This window comes from Nasonia vitripennis, assembly GCF_009193385.2.
Source record: "Nasonia vitripennis strain AsymCx chromosome PSR unlocalized genomic scaffold, Nvit_psr_1.1 chrPSR_random0007, whole genome shotgun sequence".
NCBI classification, from domain to species: Eukaryota; Metazoa; Arthropoda; class Insecta; order Hymenoptera; family Pteromalidae; genus Nasonia; species Nasonia vitripennis.
The window spans coordinates 152,569-175,448 of NW_022279666.1; the positions used below are offsets into that span (position 1 = coordinate 152,569).

Here is a 22,880-nt window from a genome sequence, read left to right on the forward strand (position 1 = left end):
GCTCTTCCTAACAGGGTGGAAAACTTATTGTTTCTAATAATTTATTAAGTTCTTTGAACTCACTTTTATTTATTGAAACCATATACATAAGCCTTTTTAAGGCTTCCTATAGAGGCAAACAAGTTGCCTGTACATAGGTATGGTACAGTAATTAACTAAAATAATACCAAAAACTTAAAAACTAATATTTACATACTATTTTTGGCATTTTATTAATTTTTGGCAATGATATGCTCTTATTCCTAGTAGTCTTCATATTATTACTATACATATCTCTTAGTTTATTATAGTGATATGTTATTGCTTCAATTTGGAACAATTGCCTAACTGTTAGTGGGTGATTTTGCATTTCAAAATGATTTCTGTTGATGATTTTTAGTAGTTTCTTTGGTACTCCTTGTATCGAGTACATACAATTGTTATACGCCCCACCCCAGGCAATTATTCCATAATTGACTATCATCATCAAAGTTTTCTTATCCATTACATTTCTAATTTTTGCAAACACAAAAATTAAATATCTTGTTCTTTTTACAATTGAATCAATGTGAATGTTCCATTTCATGTTGTAGTCAAAATGTAACCCTAAATATTTGTGGTTTTCAACCCTATTTATTCTATTGGCATCAATATTAATATTTATTTCCTCGGGAACACTATCACAGTAGTTTTCGTAGGTTATATATACCGTTTTATTTACATTTAGCAATAGCTTATTTAACATCAGCTATTTAGCGACTTTGCTAAGATAAACATTCATCTTGTCCTTGCTGTCGACCACAAGTTATCACTCGAGATGATGACTGTGTCATCAGCATAAGACATTATAGAATCTTTCTGCATATCTATCAGTAGGTCATTTACATATAAAATAAAAAATAAAGGACCTAAAAACACCTATCAAAATATCATTGTACTCACTTTTATAGTTATTAATCTTAACGCATTGTTTCCTACCTGATAGATAGCTAGTTAAAAGTTTTAAGGCACATCCTCTTATTCCGTATCTTTCTAGTTTATCTAATAATATTCTGTGATCAACAGTGTCAAAAGCTTTCGCTAGGTCCAGAAATGTCGTTATTATTGGCTTACTTTTGTCTAAGCTCCTGTATATAATATCCGCAAGACAATCAAGTGCATCAGTTGCCCCTCGTCCTCTGACAAAACCAAATTGTTTCTCTGATATTATGTTATGTTTCATTATAAAATTGAAAAGTCTGTTATATATAATTTTCTCAAAGATTTTAGCTATATTTGAAATTAGTGATATTGGTCTATAATTTGCAATACATGTGCTATCACCAGACTTGTGTATTGGTACTATATCAGCACGCTTTAACGCATTCGGCCAAATCGATTGCTGAATACTTAAATTAAAAATATGTTCCAATGGTTTTGCCAGGAACATAGCAATGCACTTGATTGTACTTGCATTGATGTTATCAACACCACCAGCTTTTTTCTTCATTTCATTTATTATTCTAAGAATCTCACTAATATTGGTAGGTTGTATTGGTAGGTTATTACTTAAATATATACCAATTTGACTGAAATAGTCATTCATTTCATTCGCTGTATAAGTCTTATTTTCTATTTTTTGTTTATTGACCACTATGCAGTCCGGTGATTTCATCTGTTTGTTACTTTTACCCATTTTACTGTTTATGATGCTCCATAGCTGTCTTGGATGATCACCACTTCTTCTTATTTCATTATTTTCAAATTTGTATTTTGCATCTTTTATTGCTTTATTCAAGATTTTTTCATAGTTTTTATATTCAAGCTTCAGAGTTGTATTTGTAGGATTTTTTTTCCATATATTATATCGATTTTCTTTATTTTTACACGATACTAATATTGCTTTAGTTATCCATTTTTTCCAAGGTAAATGTTTATTTTTAGTTTTATTTATACAAGTGGCTTTTCCAACACAGCTATGTATCATTTTTATTAATTCGTCTAAAGCAATATTTTGGTCCTGGAAATTCAAACATGAATTCCATTCTATTTTCTTAGCATAATCCTTTAACTTGCTGTAATTAACATAGCTTTCTGGCTTATCTTGCGCATTCTGCACTTTAAGTTTATCGATACTTAATACAAGCGGATAGTGATCATTAAAGGGAGTACACAGTTTAAAGGACTCTATATTAACATCTCTAGTCTTTGCAAAACAATTATCTATACACGAACCTGATTCGTTATCTAAAGAAGGCCTTGTTACTCCTCTATAGTACGGAATGAATTCCTGTTCTAAGAAATTATTTAAGAATTCCTGACTTATTGAAATTGCACCTGTATTATTAATTTGTACATTATTTTCTATTATATCTATATTGAAATCTCCTATTATACAGTGGTTTTTAATTTTTATATGCTTTGATAGAAATTTTTTTACACTATTTAGAAATTCCGTTTTAGGAATATCATGGCACCTGTATATAGAAAAAACTCTAAATGATTCACCTGACTGAAGGTTAAGATCCGAACTAACCACACTCAATCTATCAATTACTTCTACTTTGGTTTTTTCAAAAATATTATTTTTAATGTATACAAGGACACCATCTGCCCTGTTAATTTTACTTTCGTTGTAACAAAATGTATACCCTTGTAATTGATAGAAATGAGGGTGCTGTACGTTCCATGTCTTCGTACAGATTATAACACATGGCTTTTTTGACATACTTTCTACAAATGCTTCTAATTTTTCAAAATTAGCATTGAGATTTCTTATGTTCACACACAAAATTAGGTTCTTCTTATTCCCGATCTTCCTGTTGAGTTCTCTGGTGTTTTCTGCTTCACACTCTATCTTGCTTACTTCTTTGATGTTGATATCCTGATCCATAATTAATTCTTGTTTCTTCCTTTGTTTGATATATTATCGTTGAGTTTGTTAATTGAAGATGTTGACGTACCAGAAGGACTCATTGTTGCTAATTTGGCTGTCGCGGCTCCTGCCGTGCCGACATATCTTGGTAATGTAGGTTGCACAGTGTAGTCGGTAAAATGTCCGTTGCCATATGTTCTATTTTATATTCAGTTCTGTATTTACTATTGCTGTAGACACAATTAGGACATTTCATTATGTTACCTTGTTTTTCACAATCCCTAGTATTATGATTTCCAGCACACCAGTGTGGAGTTCCAGTTCAACAACTTCAACCTGGTTGGACTGATATTATCGCACGCAAAATTTGGGAGAAGCAAAAGTTACCATGTGCATTCAGCTTCAAAAAACAACAATTTTTGAAGCTGAATGCACATGAAAATTAAAGAGGAAATGCACGAACAAGTGTTGAAAATGTTAGAAGCTGGAATCATACGACGGTCGAACAGTGAATGGTCGAGCCCAGTAGTCATGGTGCGAAAAGCCAACGGTACCTACAGGTTTTGCATAGACTACAGGAAACTCAACGCCGTTTCCAAGGCCAGTGCGTACCCACTTCCATTTATGGATTCAATACTTAGCAAGTTGCAAAACGCTCGATATATCTCGACTATCGATCTAACTGTGCGTACCACCAGATTCCTATGAAGGAGGAAGACATACACCTTACCGCATTCACAGTGCCTGGACTTGGACTTTTTGAGTTCACACGTCTCCCGTATGGTGTAGTCGGTGGACCTGCTACGTTCCAACAGTATAATTTCTTATTTGGATGACATTATTATCACCACAGACTCATTCGAGGAACACCTACATTGGTTAGAGGTGGTGTTGAAGAGAATTGGTGATGCAGGTCTCACGATAAATAGGGAAAAGAGCAAATTTTGTTGCAGTGAGGTTAATTATCTTGGTGTGATGGTGAACCGTGATGGTTTTCGACCCGATCCGGAGAAGATTGCTCCAATTATGAGATATCCGGCACCCAAGAACCTAAAGCAACTTCGTAGATTTCTAGGCATGGTTTCCTGGTATAGGAAATTCCTGGATAATTTTGCAACGCTCGCTGATCCTCTGACACAACTTACGAGGAAAGATATTCGTTATCATTGGGGCGAAACACAGCAAGCTGCTTTTGAGCAAATCAAGGCGCTGGTAGCCTCAGCTCCTGTGCTTCACAGTCCGTCTTTTGATGAGAAGTTTACCATCCATACAGACGCCAGTGACACCGGCCTTGGTGCAGTGCTCACCCAAGTTATTGACGGTGAAGAACGTGTCTTGAGTTTCGCGAGTCGCACTCTCTCGAAGGCAGAGAGAGAAACTACTCAGTCACTGAGCGAGAGTGTTTAGCTGTTTTATGGGCGATACGCAAATTTCGAGCTTACGTAGAGGGTTACCACTTTCAGTTTTCGTTGTCTATAGGGTAGGTGGCTTTAAGGGTTATTATTTTAAATTAAATGCTCGCCCTCGTTCGCCTACCTCCGATTTGCCGACGATTCAACTTGGTTGTGTATGGGTTAGGTGGATTTAGATTGAACTTTCGACCCCGCTCGCCTTCCTCCGTTTTCCGACGATACAAACTCGTTGTCTATGGGGTAGGTGGGTTTAAGGGTTATTGTTTTAAATTAAATTCTCGCCCTCGTTCGCCTTCCTCCGATATGCCGACGATTCAAACTCGTTATGTAAAGGGTAGGTAGGTTTAAGGGTTATTATTTTAAATTAAATGCTCGCCCTCGTTCGCCTTCCTCCATTTAGCCGATGATTCAACTTGGTTGTGTATAGGGCTCAACTGGAACACAGCCTTCAGGCAAATTATCTGGATTAGATTTATTTTCTTGCGTTTCCAGTAATTTATTTTGAATAATTTCATTCATTTTTTCCATAGCTTCTCGTATTGTTCCACATTTATCATGATACTTCATTGCATCCATTAATTCGCATTGTCTTTTTTGAAATGCCATTTGAAAAGTATCTTCACCATTTTTCAATTCATCGGTATCCCTCCAAGGTTGAAATAGTAGTAGCAGTGAATAATAATAATTTTCTGGTTGATTCATTGGATTATATTTCCAGTGATTTTTACAAAATAAATCGCCTGGCATCTCGTAATATTCTGCCTTATATACTGGTTTCTTTTTTATTATATCAAACCACTTTGCAAAGTCGTACAAACACAATGAATGTAATTCCTGAGGTCGGTTTGGATAATGGCTGTCAATTAATGAATCGTAAAATATATCTGTTGAGTCTGGTGATAGTTTTTTTATTTCTTTAAATGGTTTAAGTTTTCCATTTCTTATCATTCTAACGTCTAACCATCTAATTAAAGTATCAGAATCTGTAGCATGAAGAGGATGCCCTAACAATGTGTCAGCTGCTTCGATTGCTCCGCACTCCCTGTGATTTAAGGCTCGCATAGAAAAAGACCAAAGCCAACTGCACAAAGATTTATTGGATTGAATATCGGAAAAATCTACAGTACTTTTTTCTCCTTTAGTTCCATAAGAGGATACATATTTTGTTAACAGGTAAGAAGACTCGCAAATAAATTGCGCGTCATTGTTACCTTCCCAAATTACCAACAAAGCAGGCATATAATCATTAATGCATTGTTCATCTGGGCCTCGTGGTAAATCATAGAATCTGCTTTTATTTCTTAATTTTCGTTTGTTCGCAATAGCTACAGAAACTTCTCTTAAAACTAATTTTGGCGTTATTGGACGGGGAAATCCAAAACGACAAGCGCTCTTGAAACCTGTTTTAGTTTTTTTCTTACGCATACAATAGTTGTTATGAGTATGACGTTGATAAGCCATAACACGTCTATGAAGTTCCGGTGAAACATGTTTATTAGGTATTCGACATGTAATATTTTGTAAAATAAATTTTTGGATTTCTTTATTAGGTGCTTTACCGTAAACAGGTGCATCATGAATCCAAAATAAACAATGATAATGTGGCAATCCTCTGCCCTGGTATTCGCAAGCATAATAATAATGAGCTACTTTTCCTATCGGATGAGCTGAAGAAAGTATATAAGCTAGCATTGCTTGGAATCTGTTCCGAATGTACCTTGAAGCAGACACAGGATCAGCAGCTATGAGTTCACTAATAGATCTTTTATCGTTTTCCCAACCGTTAGCTTCGCGTATGTATTCAGCTAATGCAGACCACATCCACTCACCAGGGCTTAAAGTAATAAAAAACGTAGCTGGCCCATACTCATTCATCATGCATTCTAAGTCATTTCTAACCTGTTTCCAATATGCTTCAGTACCTCGTAAACGAGAAAAAATAGTTTCTAAATTGGACTCTAATTGATCTTGTTCTAATCTTTCTGTAAGTTCTTTAACAGTATATTTATAACGCGGATTAACAACATTCAATTTATGGAATATTCCAGCGCTAATTTGTCTTATATTATTATTAAATAACAAATAAAATAGGTACTGAATATTTAATCGAAACTGTGGGTGTTTAGATGTCAATCTAGATCTTATGTAATCATAATCTCTCAAATTTACAGATCTTTTTTCATCTCTAAAAAAAAACTTTTAAGCAAAGTAAAAAGGTTAGGCGAGTTTGATATATTGCACATTATCATGCATGTTAATAAAATAACTTAACAAAATAAAATAATTTTGTATACTACTAAATTAGAGATCAAAAACCAACTGAGATCAATTAAAGAAGGCAATTTTTTTGTTTACAATAAAATGACAGTTCCAAAAACAACTGAGATCAATAAAAAAAAGTCAAGTTTGTATTAATTATTTTATTTTATTCACAATACAACAAACAAAAAATCTTTGTGTTTTATTGAAGGCTAAGACAAATGATTGCTGATTTTAACTTAAGTAATATATTGATCAATTACAAACAACTCAAGATACTACGTAACTTGCCATGCCCGTTTCACTTTATTCATGGTGTTGTCTAATTGCAATGTGTAGCTTTCTGCATATTTAACTTGTGTACACAAACTTCATTGTTATTTTTATTATTATATATATAATAATAAATTTGTAATGTAGATTACTAAATGTAATTGAACAAAAAGAATTCAATAAATCATTTTTTCCTTTTGTAAAAAAAAAATATATAGAAATTTTAGTCATGGAAATTGTATTCATTTAAAAGTAGAAAATATGTACTAACAATTACTTTTAAAATAGTATTCATGAAATTCTGCATACTTTAAAAGATTTGTAAAAAGTTAAAAACATGAACAAACTTGGTATAACGTTGTAGCGTTTAAAAAAAAATTTCGTTGTTCACCTATGAATAAAGTGAAACGGGCATGGCAAGTTACGTAGTATCTTGAGTTGTTTGTAATTGATCAATATATTACTTAAGTTAAAATCAGCAATCATTTGTCTTAGCCTTCAATAAAACACAAAGATTTTTTGTTTGTTGTATTGTGAATAAAATAAAATAATTAATACAAACTTGACTTTTTTTTATTGATCTCAGTTGTTTTTGGAACTGTCATTTTATTGTAAACAAAAAATTGCCTTCTTTAATTGATCTCAGTTGGTTTTTGATCTCTAATTTAGTAGTATACAAAATTATTTTATTTTGTTAAGTTATTTTATTAACATGCATGATAATGTGCAATATATCAAACTCGCCTAACCTTTTTACTTTGCTTAAAAGTTTTTTTTTAGAGATTTCATATCTTTTTAAGCGACCTTATTAAAGTATCTCAAGTTTGTTATAAAAATGAAAACCATAATAATACGCAATGCATCAAACTCGCCTAACTTTTGTACTTTGGTCAAAAGTTTTTTTTTTGAGATTTCATGTCTTTTAGAACAAAGGTATTAAAACACATTAAATTTGTTCTAAAAATAAAATGTAAACATTTTTAGCACCTCTTGGCCATTGTTTTTTAGTAACATCATTATCGCTGATGTTAAACCACTGATTATGTTGTCGTAACATATTAGTATAATGACCCTGAGAAATATTACCATGGTGAAATATCCCACTTGCAACCCTATACTTTTTACCATTGATGTCAACCTTAGCTAATGGTATTCCATTTATTTTTAAATTCGTTATTTTTACAATATCGTTATCATCAGTACGATCAAATAACATCAATTGTAAAATCACCAATGTATTACTGATTACGTAATCAGCTTTTTTAATCTTTTTTAACTGACAACCGTTATCACAATAATTTTCAATATCTTGCCAATTGCCAATATTATAATCTATGATTTGTTGTAATGTACAAACTCGAAAATCTGGTAAGAAAAGATTAACGATATAATTATTAGATGTATTACTATGTTGTCTTTCATCGCATCCAGGACATCTGATTGTTTCAATTAGTTGGTTATTCAGAATATTTTGTAATATAAGTGACTTATTGCATAGACTTAATAAAAATTCTGCCACATCTTGCTGCGTATCGGTTTGAAATTCTTCACCAGCGAACTCTCTTAATTTTTGAATATCGACATTAGTTTTATTAATATATTGTTGAAATACTAATTTGACAGTGTCTGTATGGCTATGTTGTAATAATATTCTTCTAATAGTTGTTGAATGAAATAAGCTTTGTGCACAGGCATTGGCATAGCAAGAAACTCCATCATTGTTAGGTAAACCAGAAATATCCGAAGTACTATCGGAAATATGATTTAAATTACTTTCAGCGTCTGTCAATAATTCATTTTTTTTTATACACCATCGCGTATCATACACTTTTAAACTTTGAATTTGTTTGCGATCTTGTGGAATATCAAAGCTATTTAGATCTGGTCGATATTCTTTTCGTAATCTATTATACTCAAGAATAGCTGTCATGTCTGCAGTGCAACACGAAGGATCAAAGTTAATAAGATGCAAACCTTCTAAAGTAGTTACTCTAGAAGCTGCAACGTACGTTTGACCATTACTAAATACATTGTTTCCTGCTTCAACGACAGCATTTGTCAAGCTTAACCCTTGACTTTTATGAATTGTTATTCCATAACTATTACAAATTGGAAATTGTTCTCGAGTGATAGATATTTTATCCATGATAATAAATTTATATTCCAATCGAGGTATTTCATGTTCTTTTCCGGACTGTAATACAATGCGTATACTTGTAATCTCCGTAGATCTATCTTTAGAAAGAGAAACTACAGTGCCGATTGTTCCGTTTACTAACCCAATAGAAACATCAATATTCCTTCTTAACATAACTTTAGAACCGATTTTAATTGTAATTACGCGATCAATACCACAAAAATTGTCTTCATCGTCGTTCAATAATTTCAAGACTTTTTTTTGTAGATTTTTTTCACATTTGTATGAATCTTTGGCAACAAGATTAATTTCTTCTGAATCAATGGTAAGCATCATTGCTTCATTAATGGCATTGCACATTTTTTTGGTAGGTAATAAGCACACTGTATCTACTGGTAATTTTTTTAAATAATTACATAATTCTTGAATATTCTTCGAGTAATCATTACTTGTAAAATCAATTTTTCTTGTTTTCAGTACATTTATATCAGAATGAGTCATAAAACCTAATCTAATACGCGAAAGAATTTCTGAGTGCTTGATCATTTTTTTGTCTCATGTTGATTGTTAATTCATCATATTCGAATAGCTCCCACAAATTAAAAGTAATCATCGATTTGATATACTTATCAATTTGTTTTTTTTTCATTCCAACAAATACAAAATCTTCGCGAACTGGAGGAAGTCTTATTTGTTTTAAAGCTGGTCCAGATAATTCTTTATACTCTGCTGTGCCGCCGTGTTCTACTGGAAGTTGCAATAATCTGTGAATTGTAAGTCCTTGGATATTATATGCAGCAATTCCAGTAGGAGCTGTGACGGCTGTATCTTTACAACGGTGTATTTTATTCCATGAAACTAAATTTTCAATGACAAAACTTTTACCCGTTCCTCCAGGACCGCTTACAAACATTCTTAGTATTTTACTATTTGATTGTATAACTGAAGTTATTTTGTTGAAAACTCTTAGCTGGTCTGTATTAAATTTCGCAATCGAGTTTTGTAGGTCTTGTTTACTAATAATAGCTTTTTCTACAACAGCTTGAAAATCATTCATAGCATTTTCTACTTCAATCGGTACACAGCCATCAGGTATATGAGCTGAATTTTTGGGCGTATCTGCTACACTTTGTTCTAATTGATTCTGAATTAATTTATTCATATTATCCATAGCTTCTTGTATAATTGTACATTTCTCATGGTACTTCATCGCTTGTGCTAGCTCATGCTGTTGTTTTTTAAAAGATTCACAATATGTTCCGTCAGAACCTTTTAATTCATCTAAATCCCTCCAAGGTTTAAATAATAATAACAACGCATGGTAGTAAGCTTCTAACTGATTATTTGGATTAAACTGATAGTGATTTATTAAATAAGGTTTCTTGCGTTTTTTACAATACAAGCCGTTTGACATTTCATAATACTCAGCTTTGTAAATTGGTTTTTTCTTTGAAATCTCAAACCACTTAGCAAAATCATACAAACATAATGAATCTAATTCCTTTGGTCTGTTGGGATAATGATTATCTATGAAAGAATCATAAAATAAATCTGTTGAATCTTCTGGAAGATTTTTGATTTCATTAAATGGCTTTAGTTTTCTACCCCTTATAATATTAACATTCAACCATTTAACAATTGTTTCGGGATCAGTACTATGCAAAGGATGTCCTAACAAAACATCAGCGGCTTCAATCGCTCCACATTCTCTATGTTGTAAGGCACGTACAGCAAAAGCCCAAAGACGGTTAAACAACGGTTTATTTGATTGTATATCTGCGAAATCTAAATTGCTCTTTTCACCTTTTGTACCATATTTGCTTACGTATTTGGTCAACAAATAAGAAGATTCTCCAATATATTGAGCATCGTTATTTCCTTCCCAAATGAGCAATAGAGCAGGCATATAATCATTAATATTCTGTTCATCTGTTGTTCTAGGTAAATCATAAAATCGAGATTTATTTTTTAATTTATTTCGATTCGAAATAGCAACAGATACGTCTCTTAAAATTATTCTATCAGTTACGGGGCGAGGAAATCCGAAACGACAAGCAGTTGAAAATCCAGTTTTTGTCTGTTTCTTGCGCATACAATAATCGTTGTGTTTGTGCTGTTGATAGGCTAAGACGCGACGATGAAGTTCTGGCGAAATCTGTTTATCTAGAATGTGACATGTTATATGTTGTAAGATAAACTCTTGCACTTCTTCATTCGAACTTGTACCATAAATCGGAGCATCCTGGATCCAAAACAAACAATGATAATGGGGTAATCCTCTACCTTGGTATTCACGGACCCAGTAATAATGTGTAACTTTTCCAATCGGATTTGACTTAGATAGTATATAAGCTAACACAGCTTTGAATTTATTTTGGAAATATCTAGCAGTTGATACCGGGTCTGCAGCTATTAATTGCGAAATAGAACGACTATCATTCCACCCATTTACTTGTTTTATATATTCCGCTAGTGCAGACCACATCCACTCTCCTGGGCTGAAAGTGATAAAGAAAGTAGCAGGTCCGTACTCGCGTGCCATACACCTCAATTCATTACGAACTTTTTTCCAATACGATTCAGTACCTGGCAAACGAGAGAAAATGGTATCTAAATTACCATCTAGTTTATTTTCATTTAACATTTGCAGAAATTCTTTGACCGTGTACTTATACCTTGGATTGATGATATTAAGCATTTGAAATATTCCAGCATTTATTTGTCTCAGTGTATTATTGTAAAGTGAAAAAAACAGATATTGAATATTCAATCTAAATTGTGAATGTTTCGATGCTAATCTACTCTTAATATAATCGAAATCTCTTAAATTAGGCTTTCTTTCAGCATGTTGCCCATATTTTCCGTAAGGATATAAATCAGGAAAGCATTTGAGATCTAAATCTTTTCCTCTGTTATCTAAAGCAGCAGCGGAAACTTGCAACATCTGGTAAAGTGCAGTATCTGATTCATTCTTTTTTTTGTCATGCAAAGGATAAATGGTGTAATGGTCATAAAAAGGGTCCGTCTCAGATTTTTGGGTTAATAACGGACGTACTGGGGGTTCGTTTGGTACTGTATTTGTTTTAGGTGTACATTCTTCTTCTGCGTTTTCATGATTTTCTTCATATTCTAATTGCTCGTGTAGTGTATCCAATAACATTTGGGGATTAGATGGAAGTTCAATTTTTTCATAAATAGAATTATTTTTCTTTAGCCACTGTAACGCCTTCCATACTTTGTTTATATCAATGTAATCTTCCCAAATTTCATTAGCTTTTGTTGGGTGTGTTCGAATCAAGATATATAATTCGTGATCTGCATTAATGGGATCAGTATCAGGACATATCTTTTTTAAAGTCTCTTCTAGTGGTAAAGGTAAATGAAATGTTCTACCAATTACTTTATCAATTTTTACATAATGAGGAATATTTTTATTCATAACGGTATTTAGTTTCGTAATTGTTTGAAAAGCTTTTGCCCTTTGTATTAAAATTTTCTCTATCATATTGAGACTTCTAATTTCTTCTGGAACTTCTCCCACAAAAAGGTTATTTAAAATACAGTTGGATGGCATGATATTTTTTCTTAAATTTGTTAAACAAGGTCTGCATATAGAATTATCGGTAATGTTATGCAATTTCTTAAGTTTTTGAAAAAGATTTTCACGTTCTATGCCGAGTAATTCAAAAGCAACATTAGTTGCATTATTCTGATCATAATGTTGAATGTCTCTAGCACAAAATAGTCTTTCGCATGAAATACAAGGAATCGTAGGTGGATCCGTTACTATTTTTGTATATTCCTTGATGCCAATACAAAACTGCTCTTTTAATTCTGATTCATTTAAATTTACTTGATTCAGGTTTTTATTGCTTTTCATAGGTACACCAAGTTTCTTGGATTTTTGTATAATATCTCTTAATAACACTACATCTGCATCATTTAAAGCATTTTCTATGTCCAAAATAAAAGTATACAAATGTTTCAATTCATAAAGAGATCTTTGAATCGTTCGCAAATGAGGATAATGAGATGATAAAACTTGCAACTTTAAAAATTTTGAAGTACATAATAGGGGTTGGTTATAACAAATGTTTGGATGACCAAGCTTATCAATATTGCGTGATTGAGCTGAACATATATCTATAGATAAAAAAAACTTGTAAGCATTTCTGAAAGTCACTTTAAGAATATCTAAAAAAAATGCTTGTAGCTCTGTTAATATATCAATATCGATAGTTTTACAGTAACCATTGCATTCCCAAACTTTACCTTTTTTATTTTTTTCTTCAATAATAAGTGGTAAAATATTGGTGGTTTGTCCTTTTTCATTTAAAATAACTTTATTATTAATATTAAAATCGTTAAATAATCCAAGCCGAAAATCATACGCTGCATCAGAAAAATATGGTTCTGAGGAGGAAGTATGTTTAGGAATACCGCATAAAGCAGTTAATGCACAGTCTATATTATCCGTAATAGATATATTACCTAATCGAGTCAATGACAATTCAATTTTATTTTGTAGATTTTTCAACACTTTTCTTACTTTGTTGATATATTCATCTCGAAGATAAATGGAAGTAGATACTAAATTTTCAGCCTCTAATCTGCGTTGTGAAGAAGAAAATGAACAATCCAATTTAATCATAATATTGGTAATAAAATTTTCACTGTTTTTTATTAATTTTATTGTACTATCCTTAACAACATTAATCACATTGTATTTCTTTTTAATTTTGTTCGCCATTGCAATTTTGTTTTTAATTTTATCGTAGTATTTATTTTGTCTTTCTACTAGTTTTTCACGATTATCCTTGTATTTGTTCCTGCGCTTATTCAAAATGTCAGTTTTGTTATTTGAATAATGTATTTTTCTTTTACTTAGTATCTTTTTCTTGTGCGATTCATAATAATTTTTATTTTTTAAACTTGTCTTACTATTAGAATATAAATAATTGTTTGTCTTTTCACTACATGATTTATTGTAACTTTGAGAGTTTGGATTACAATCAGATTTGTTATTATCATCAATGCTTTTTGTATTGTAATCGTGCGCGTTTATATGGAGTTGTGAACTCGATTCATTATTACTAAGAGAAGAAATAGATTTTTCATTTTCAGTGACTTTACACGATTTATATTTTTTGACAATATTAATATTTTTTGGAGGCGATAACTGATCAACTAAACATTTCTGAGTTTCATCAATTACACTTTGATTGCTATGTGCAGTTCCAGTTTTACATTTTTTCATTCGACGTTTGTCTCTTCGAGCTTGTAAAATTTTATCTTTATTTTTTTGATAGTATGTTTTTTTTTTCTTGATTGCGAGACTATGTAGATTTGTTTCCCTATGGTTTTGTAATGAAGTTTCGTCCGTTATTTGATCGTTTGTACGTTTTCTATTATGCATAACATTGTTACCTAAACCGGAAATTGTAGCTCTTGTTTCAGTTATGGAACTAAAGTTAAATTGTGAACAATAGTTGGAAAAAGTACTAAGACATGGAAAATGTTCAATTGTTCTAGTTTCAAATATTTTTAACAAATGTTTACGCATTTCACTGTTATTATATACCATTGTCTCGGGTCTATAACCAAATAAAAGGGTCACAGCATAGGCTATAGAATAAACACCACAATCTGTAGCATTTTTTTGGGACTGAACTGTTTGAAATATAATCGGTTTCTTTTGTTCATTAAAACAATAAGGATGTAACGTCTTTAAAACTATACTAATATCACTATGAAGTTCTTTATTATTCATTGAATCATACACAAATAAATTACTAGTATCGTAATATGTACATACAAAATGACCTATTGTGGAGCCACGTTGAAATAATATTTGTATGTGTTTATTATTTTCATTTATATGCGAAATTTTTGAAATATTCTGTAAATACAACGTTGAGTAGGGTTGGTACGCAGAAAGTTGTTGTAACATTGTATGAAAATAATCTATGTGTTCATCATTGAGACAAGCATTATTAATGATAATATTTGTATCATATAATTTTCTAGGCTGAACATTTATAGGGATAGGTGTAATAATACAAGGGAAATGTGCGATGTACTTACTAACAAGTAATTTCAGTAAATGTGGACGCATGATATGAGTATTATACGTAAGAAGATCTGGTTTCATTTTGCATAATAAAGTTATTGCGAAAGCTATGGCGAAAATTCCACAATCTTTTTGATTCGTTTGTTGTTGAACCTTTGGGAAAATAACTCTCTTACCTTCCAGAAAATAATAAGGATGTAGCAATTTTAATGATTTTTCTAAATCTTTGTGCATTACTTTATTATTTATAGAATCAAAAACATAAATATAATCAGTGTCATAATAAGAAGTTACCCAATGTCCAGTATCGTTTGGATTATTGCATACTGAGGATAAATATATAATTTGTATATGCTTTTGATTTCTCGGAATTTCTGAAATAAGACCTAGGTATAAAAGTAAAGTTGAAAAGGGCTTATATTTTGAACATTTTGTTAGTAATAATAGAAAAAAATCAATGTCAGAATCTTCCAGCAAATCACCTGATGTAACACGTTTTCGTGCACATTCTGAGAAATTTTGTGTAATATTATTATCCATTTTATAATATTCTAACAAAATAGTCTACATAAACACTTAGCGGACTAATTAATGCCTTGTCGCTTAGAGCAGACGTACAAGTATCATATAAAAAATATATTTAATATAAATTTGGTTTAATTAATCTTTGGTTGTTTGAAATAATGTAAAATTTATTTTAATTTAAATACATTAGCTATCTGATTATGGCTAATAAAAGCTGTTTTATAGTTATACAGTTAATGGTTATGACTTCGGCTGTTTGCAGGTAATACAGGCTTGTGGCTGTGGTTATCTATGGTTGATGTCTCCGATTGGTGGCTTCGGTTAGATACGTAGAGACTTGGCTACCCTGATAACAGTTGCAGATTTAAACAGATTAAAATGATTATAAACGATTAAAACGAATCACAATTTCTTATTGATTGGATTAATAAACGATTGTAATCCTCAACAGTGCTCCGTTTTAATAGTTTATAATCGTTTTAATCGGTTCTAATCTACAATTGTTTGCACGATAGTGTGGCTGTACTATTTGTAACTATATTTATGACTGACAGCTTTCGCTGAATATAGCAATATTCAACTGATATGACCATGGGGTATTTATATGGCTGTTGGCTTTGGCTGATGGTTTTGGCTATAATGGCTTAATTTAGCTGATGGTTTTGGCTAATGGCTTTTGCTGATGCATATGGCTAATGGCTTTGGCTAATGGCTTTGGCAATGGCTTTGGCTAATGGCTTTGGCAATGGCTTTGGCTAATGGCTTTGGCTAATGGCTTTGGCTATGGCTTTGGCTAGATAAGGCAGGATTTTAGTAAAAATAAATGTTGGAAATATGGATAGATATTATTTTTAAAGGAATAATTATAACTGTAAGGATATTGTTTTGTAAATAAAAATAGACGGAAGGCAGTCTATATATACAGTAAAAAAAAAGAGAGAGAAAAATTGAAATTATTTATTTTATTGTTACATTGTGACAATTATTACAGTAATTTTATCAAAGTTCAGTAATACTATGATCAGTCATAATAACAAATTTCACTAAACTGCAATAATCAGTTATAATTACTTAGGATGTTAAATATCACACTTCATTAATATTATAGTCATTAGCTTTATTCAAAGACAGAAAACCTGAAAAAGAAATATGGTATAACATTAGAATATGAAAAAAGTCAATAAAAGTAATTGCAAACATGTATATAAATATGTATATATACCTTACAATTTTGTATTTTGTAGGACATAGAGAGTACCGTTATTCTTCAATCCAAATTTTAGCTGTAAAATAAAAGAAAAAAATTATGTAGATAAATAAAAAAAATCGTCTCTGGTAGAAAGTAAGCGAACTAATAAAAACTAAACGATTCTGGTTCAAAACATGGCAAAGATATGTAAAGGTAAAAAGAGTAATTACAAAAAAAAATTAGAATCGTTTCTTAAGTAATAATATTTAAATAACTACTTAAAAGGTTAACTGTGGAAGCATGATGGGAAAGAGGTTAGAATAAGTTGAAAACTGATATAGTGGACACCATACTTATTGTACACATAAAAACTCTACACAATTGCATTTTCCTACACGGAAAAACTCTACGCAGATATTTTCTACACAAATATTTCCTACACTTATTTTTTATTATTTTACTACACTGCAAAACTCTACACAATATCATAACCTATTGTTATATCATTGTTACAACAATAGGTTATACGTTTGTGTAGAGTTTTGCAGTGTAGTAAAATAATAAAAAATAAGTGTAGGAAATATTCGTGTAGAAAATATATCTGCGTAGAGTTTTTTCATGTAGGAAAATGCAATTGTGTAGAGTTTTTATGTGTACAGTAAGTATGGTGTCATATAGTGTGAGTGTATTTAATTTGCTGTTTTTAATAACCTGTAAGAAACATAATTATCCTGAAAGATGTACGTCTCAACTCAGTGTTCGAGTCAGTCACATATGGTGGCATATATACAGTGTATTAATGCAAAGATGTAAAATTTTTTGTGTAGATGCTTGTTTTATTACATAGAAACAAGATAGCGTAACAATTTTATCTTGTCTGTCTTTGGTAGCTGTTCAAAATTTGAACATCTTGAAAAAAATCACCACACAAAAATTTAGCCCTCCAAGTATGATAGTTTTTAATTGAGTGCGAACAAAAATTATCAATAGTTACATACGACTGCTTGTTTTCTGATTTTGTTTTCGCTCTCAAAACTATCATACTCAGAGGTTTAAAATTGTACAAGGTGATTTATTTAAAGATATTGAAACAATATATCTAATTGTTTTGATTTCACGTGTTTCAGTTACATTTTCATATAAACACCTATTTGTACATTTTGTCCACTATAAGCCATAGGATTTGATGTGGAACACCTAGCAGAGTTTGTTAAGTAAAAATTATTACGCTAACCTGTTTGTGCATAATGAAACAAGTATCTACACTAAAATGTACAGCAAAAATTATAATGCTCTGCATATATGCCACCATAATGATATATACTACCTGCGACTGACTCGAACACTGAGTTGAGAATATCTATTAAGATAATTACATCTGGACTTCATCCTTGGTAATATTCAACACACAAATTGTAACTGATGTTTTTAAAATTCACGTGCATACTAGAGTAGTTAAGGCAGTGAACGTTGTGTGTGATTATGTATATGTTTGTGTGTATAGATGTGCAGGTTAGGTTACCACTCTTAGCACATGCCTTGTAATCTAAAAGTTTCCATTTAAATAATGTTAGAAAAACATATTTTTAATAATTTTTACCTGTTTTTGCTAAAATGAACGTTGACTTGCACCGAATAATTGGAAATCAACAGGTGGAATGTTGTAGAAAGTAAAAATGAAGTTGCATGTTATTTGCCAGGTGCTCTTTTCTCTCTCCCTTATTAAAGTTATTGGCTCCAAGCCATGTAAGCTATGTACTCTTGAAAATCTTTTATTCTTCCTTAATAAGCTGTTAACTCCAAACCATGTATACTCTACAAGCTTTTTTGTTATCAACATAAACACGTTGATTGTTTGTTGTTCTCACGCTCAGATACGTCACGTATACTTCTTTATACGCGGTTACATATGCGAGTCCAAAAAAATGCAACTGCGCATCCAAATCGCGCATGGATTGCTTTCTCATAAATTTCTGTCGTGAGCCGCGCGCGGGATTGCTTTCCCATAAGTTTCTGTCATCAACGGCGCACGGGATTGCTTTCTCATATATTTCTTCAACTATACGGCTATTTATGTAGCTCTAAAAAATTTATAACATTTTTTAACAAATGTTAGACGTTGTAAAATAAAGGTAAGTCACGTATATTAATAAAATAGAATAATAATTTGTACGAAATAAGTATAACCCTAACCCTAAAATATAATTAACTTTGTAGGCAGTATGATACACGAATCAATCTGGAACAGATTTAAATAAAATTTTTATTTTGAAAATCAAGTAACCTGCATGAAGAATATTGTTTAAATATGGAAAACGATAAAAATTCTGAAAATGTTCTGTACACATGTGTTTCTTGTGAAAAAACTTTTAAAAGAAAGAGAGATTTAATAATACATGAAAGAATACACTCAAAAAATAAACCACATATATGTACTATATGTAAAAAAAGTTTTACTCAAATGGGAAATTTAAATGTGCATATCAAGATCCATGATACTGTGAAAGCTTTTAAATGCTTAATATGCGAAAAAAGTTTCAAAACAAATGGGCAATTAAAAGTACATCAAAGTATACATAAAGGTTTGAAAAATTACAGTTGTAATGAGTGTAATAAGAAGTTCTCCCAAAATCAACATCTACAAACTCATAGATTGACACATACTGATCTATGTAACTTTACATGTCATATCTGTAATAAAACTTTTGTTAGAAAAGATGTTTTGGAAAAACATGTAAACTCACAACATCCTAAAAATGTTTACACATGTAATTATTGTAAGAGAACATACGTTAACAAAAAATATTTGGAAAAGCACATTATGGCTCATATGTCTGGAAAAGTTAAAATTGTAAAAATTCTTAAAACTCTAAGACCTCCAGTTTTATCTGTACCCTTATTATAAAATTATTAATTATACTATATATACACAATAAAAAAATATTTGTTCAAAAACATTGTACTACTTATTTTATTTAATTAATTAACTTATTTTTTGTTTGAAATATATGTTGCCAAAAAGAACAGTTTTATATCATCGTAATCTCATAATAGTCTTTTTATTTACTTTATATTATAAAAAATATACGTAGACTTGATACATTGTTTGTACAAACAAATAAACAAACTTCATGCAAATACAAAATTATATAGAAATATTATGTTAACTTTTTAATATAGTAAATTCTATATTAGGAACTACAAATATACTTTTGTTTACGGAGTCATCTTTATCTTTAAAAGATACAATTCTCTTCTTGTAACAAGTCTTAAAAGTCATTTAAATTATTTAAATACTTGAACATGTAATTGAAAATCTTAAGTCAATTAGTCTTTGAAGTCATTATACTTTAGCGTGTAACTGAAAATATCATAATTATATATTAATCTTTGAAACTAATTAAACATTATGAAAATACTGTTATAATAAGAGTATTGACTTTTTAAATATATAATTATTTTAGTTTCGATAAACACGAGTATCACATATTTTTAGTCTGAAGAATAACTATCAAAATATGTTTCTAATATCACAGTCATAAAACTATGAATCACATTTTGTACCAAACTTGTACGTAATTAGTCTTATGATTTGTTATTCTTCTTTAATCTAGTTCAAAATTGTAATAGTATAAAATAAAAGCAAAGTAATAAATAAAAGCTTTGAACCGTAAAACTCAGAACATATGAAATATGTAACAGTAATTTTTTTTTAAATAATCAATAAATAATAGCTTTTAACCGTAGAACTCAAAATATATGGAATATTTTAAATGTAATTCAACATTTTTTGTCACTTGTGCGTATGCGTTTAACTGGTCGGCTACCACGTTAAACTTCTGCTGCTGTTAAAGCTGGTTTTTCAGCATCCAACTTTATGTTATTGATGCTATCGCAAAAAATTGTTACAAGGGAGTCTAAAAAAGAAAAGAAATTATCAAAAAGAAGTCTACAAAAAATGGATTTTAATATCGCATATTAAATTTAAATGTCAAAAATTATATACATGTAAAGACAAACCTTGGCCTTTTAATATTCCTGTAACAGTGACATAATCTCCAATTTCAACCTCACATTCCGTAAACTGTTTCACTTGAACAGTGATTTTTTTAATCCCATCGGTGATTGCTCCTAATCCATAAGTCATATGGCCACTACGATTGTGCAATAACGAAAACTTCGTTCTTATGTAGCCAGAAATTTCTAAAACAATTGGGAAATAGGTAAAAATAACAAATAAAACAATTGGGAAATAGGTAAAAATAACAAATTAGATAAAAAATATCAATTAAAAATTACTACTCACCTATTAGTCCTTCTAAAGTGTGTATGTTATCAAAAGTGGCCTTTTGAAGTTGATTCGTCGTTTGATTTTGTAAGTTGTGATAGCCCAAAAAAGAAACTTCTGTATTTTCCTTTATTATTACTTCAAATGGGACCAAATTACTTTCGTCCTTGATTTTCGATGGGGCAACAGCTCGACAGTGGCCACCATTAATACTTACTACCTATAAATAAAAAAAGAAACAAAAATATACATATTGAAAACTATGGTATGATGTAAATAATAAGTAAGATAACTTACCCTGCTAGAACAAATTTCTTTAGATAATTTATTGATAAGATCTACGTCCCATACAAGAATAGGAATGCGTCTGTTTCCATTTGATACAACAAATTTAAATAATAAATCGTTCTTGCCAGGAGCTTTTGCAGGAGCAGTAATTGCATCGACATACCCCACAATGATTCTATAATGTAAACGTAAAAAACAATATAAAACGTGAAATAAAAACAAACAATATAACCTCACAAATACTTACGTGGTTACATCACGATCTTCCAAATACTCCATCTCCTCATCGGTTGTATAAGAAGAATTACAATTCATTTTTATAAAGTGAATGCACTGAATTGTTGGACTTTAAAAATGAATTTCTTTTAGCCAGACCAGATTAAAAAAACACAACGATTCTCTTGTATGACGATTATAAATAAAATCGGCATTAAGTATATGGCGGGAAAGCATATAGTAACCTCAACCTGAATAGCGGAAATGAGCGGGATTTCGATATTTATGAGAAAGCAATCCCCTTACTCTTGGCCGTGCGCGGCTAACTTCACGGTCCTACCACATTTCGGGCTGAAGAATAAATAGGTGATTTCAGCATTTTTGGATTATCTACTCCCATATTATAAAAATAGGCAGCTTTTTCACTAATGTTTTTGTTGGAAATCATAGTTTAGCTCAGAAGACATGCTAATAAGCCAAAAAATCCAACCAATAATGATGATAAGTATTTTTTTTTGTATAATGAAAAATCCGAACACCAATATAGAAGTAAATATGTCACGGGCGCCGCGGCTCCCTCTGCTTCTCAAACTCGCCTTCGTGGCGCTACCGCGCCACTTGATGTTGCCCATACGTTCCATAAGGATACAAGTCTGGAAAACATTTTAAATCTAAATCGTCAGCACGGGCATCCATAGCAGTAGCATATATCTGGAGCATCTGATATAATTTTGAATCAGTTTCATTAATTTTTTTGGCATGTAATGGATAAATCGAATACTGTTCATAATATGGATCTGACTGAGATTTCTGTGTTAGTAATGCAGCTATTTGCGGCTTTTCATGTATGTTTGTTTCCGCATCAATTTTGTCAACATTTTGATTAGATACTTTATTTTCAGTATGGTGTTCATACTCATTATTTTTTGTATTATCATTGTAATTATCTGTAGCCAAATCTTCATACTGCAAATTGAGATTTCCAAGAATGTCTTTAATTTGTTCAGGACAAGACGGTATCTGTATATTAAAATATAAAGGATTCCAACGTTTCAACCAATGCAAAGCATGCCATATTTTCTTAACATCAACATAATCTTCCCAAATAATTTTCCCCTTTGTCGGATTGCCTCGTATTAAAATAAACATTTCATGATTAATATTTAGAGGATCAGTATCTGGACAAAGTTTCCTCTAAAGGTAACGGTAAATGAAAAGTTCTACCTGTGACTTTATCAATTTTGCAATAATTAGGTAAATTTTTCTTCATCACTGTACCCATCTTCACAATTGTTTGGAAAGCTTTGGCTCGTTGTATCAACATTCTTTCATATGTATTTAAAATTTTAATTTCATCAGGGACTTCTTTAACATAAAGTTCATTTAAAAC

The 22,880-nt window shown here is 31.1% G+C and overlaps 1 protein-coding gene and 2 long non-coding RNA genes across 3 annotated transcripts; 1 reads left to right on the top strand and 2 right to left on the bottom strand.

Moving 5' to 3' along the window:
• Positions 1-16,451: 16,451 nt before the first annotated feature.
• LOC116417985 lies at positions 16,452-18,777 on the bottom strand. The gene is made up of 3 exons (XR_004228151.2): positions 18,299-18,777; positions 16,732-16,792; positions 16,452-16,645 (listed from the first exon to the last, which is right to left on the bottom strand). It is a non-coding gene; the product is annotated as an uncharacterized LOC116417985 (long non-coding RNA).
• Positions 17,881-19,655, top strand: LOC116417986. Its single transcript, XR_004228152.2, has 2 exons — positions 17,881-18,830; positions 18,916-19,655. It is a non-coding gene; the product is annotated as an uncharacterized LOC116417986 (long non-coding RNA).
• On the bottom strand, positions 19,642-21,900 carry LOC116417984. Its single transcript, XM_031933175.2, has 5 exons — positions 21,522-21,900; positions 21,284-21,449; positions 21,005-21,206; positions 20,719-20,901; positions 19,642-20,615 (listed from the first exon to the last, which is right to left on the bottom strand). Exons 1-5 carry the CDS (start codon positions 21,587-21,589, stop codon positions 20,530-20,532), a joined length of 705 nt encoding a protein of 234 aa, XP_031789035.1. The 5' UTR covers positions 21,590-21,900; the 3' UTR covers positions 19,642-20,529.
• Positions 21,901-22,880: the final 980 nt, after the last annotated feature.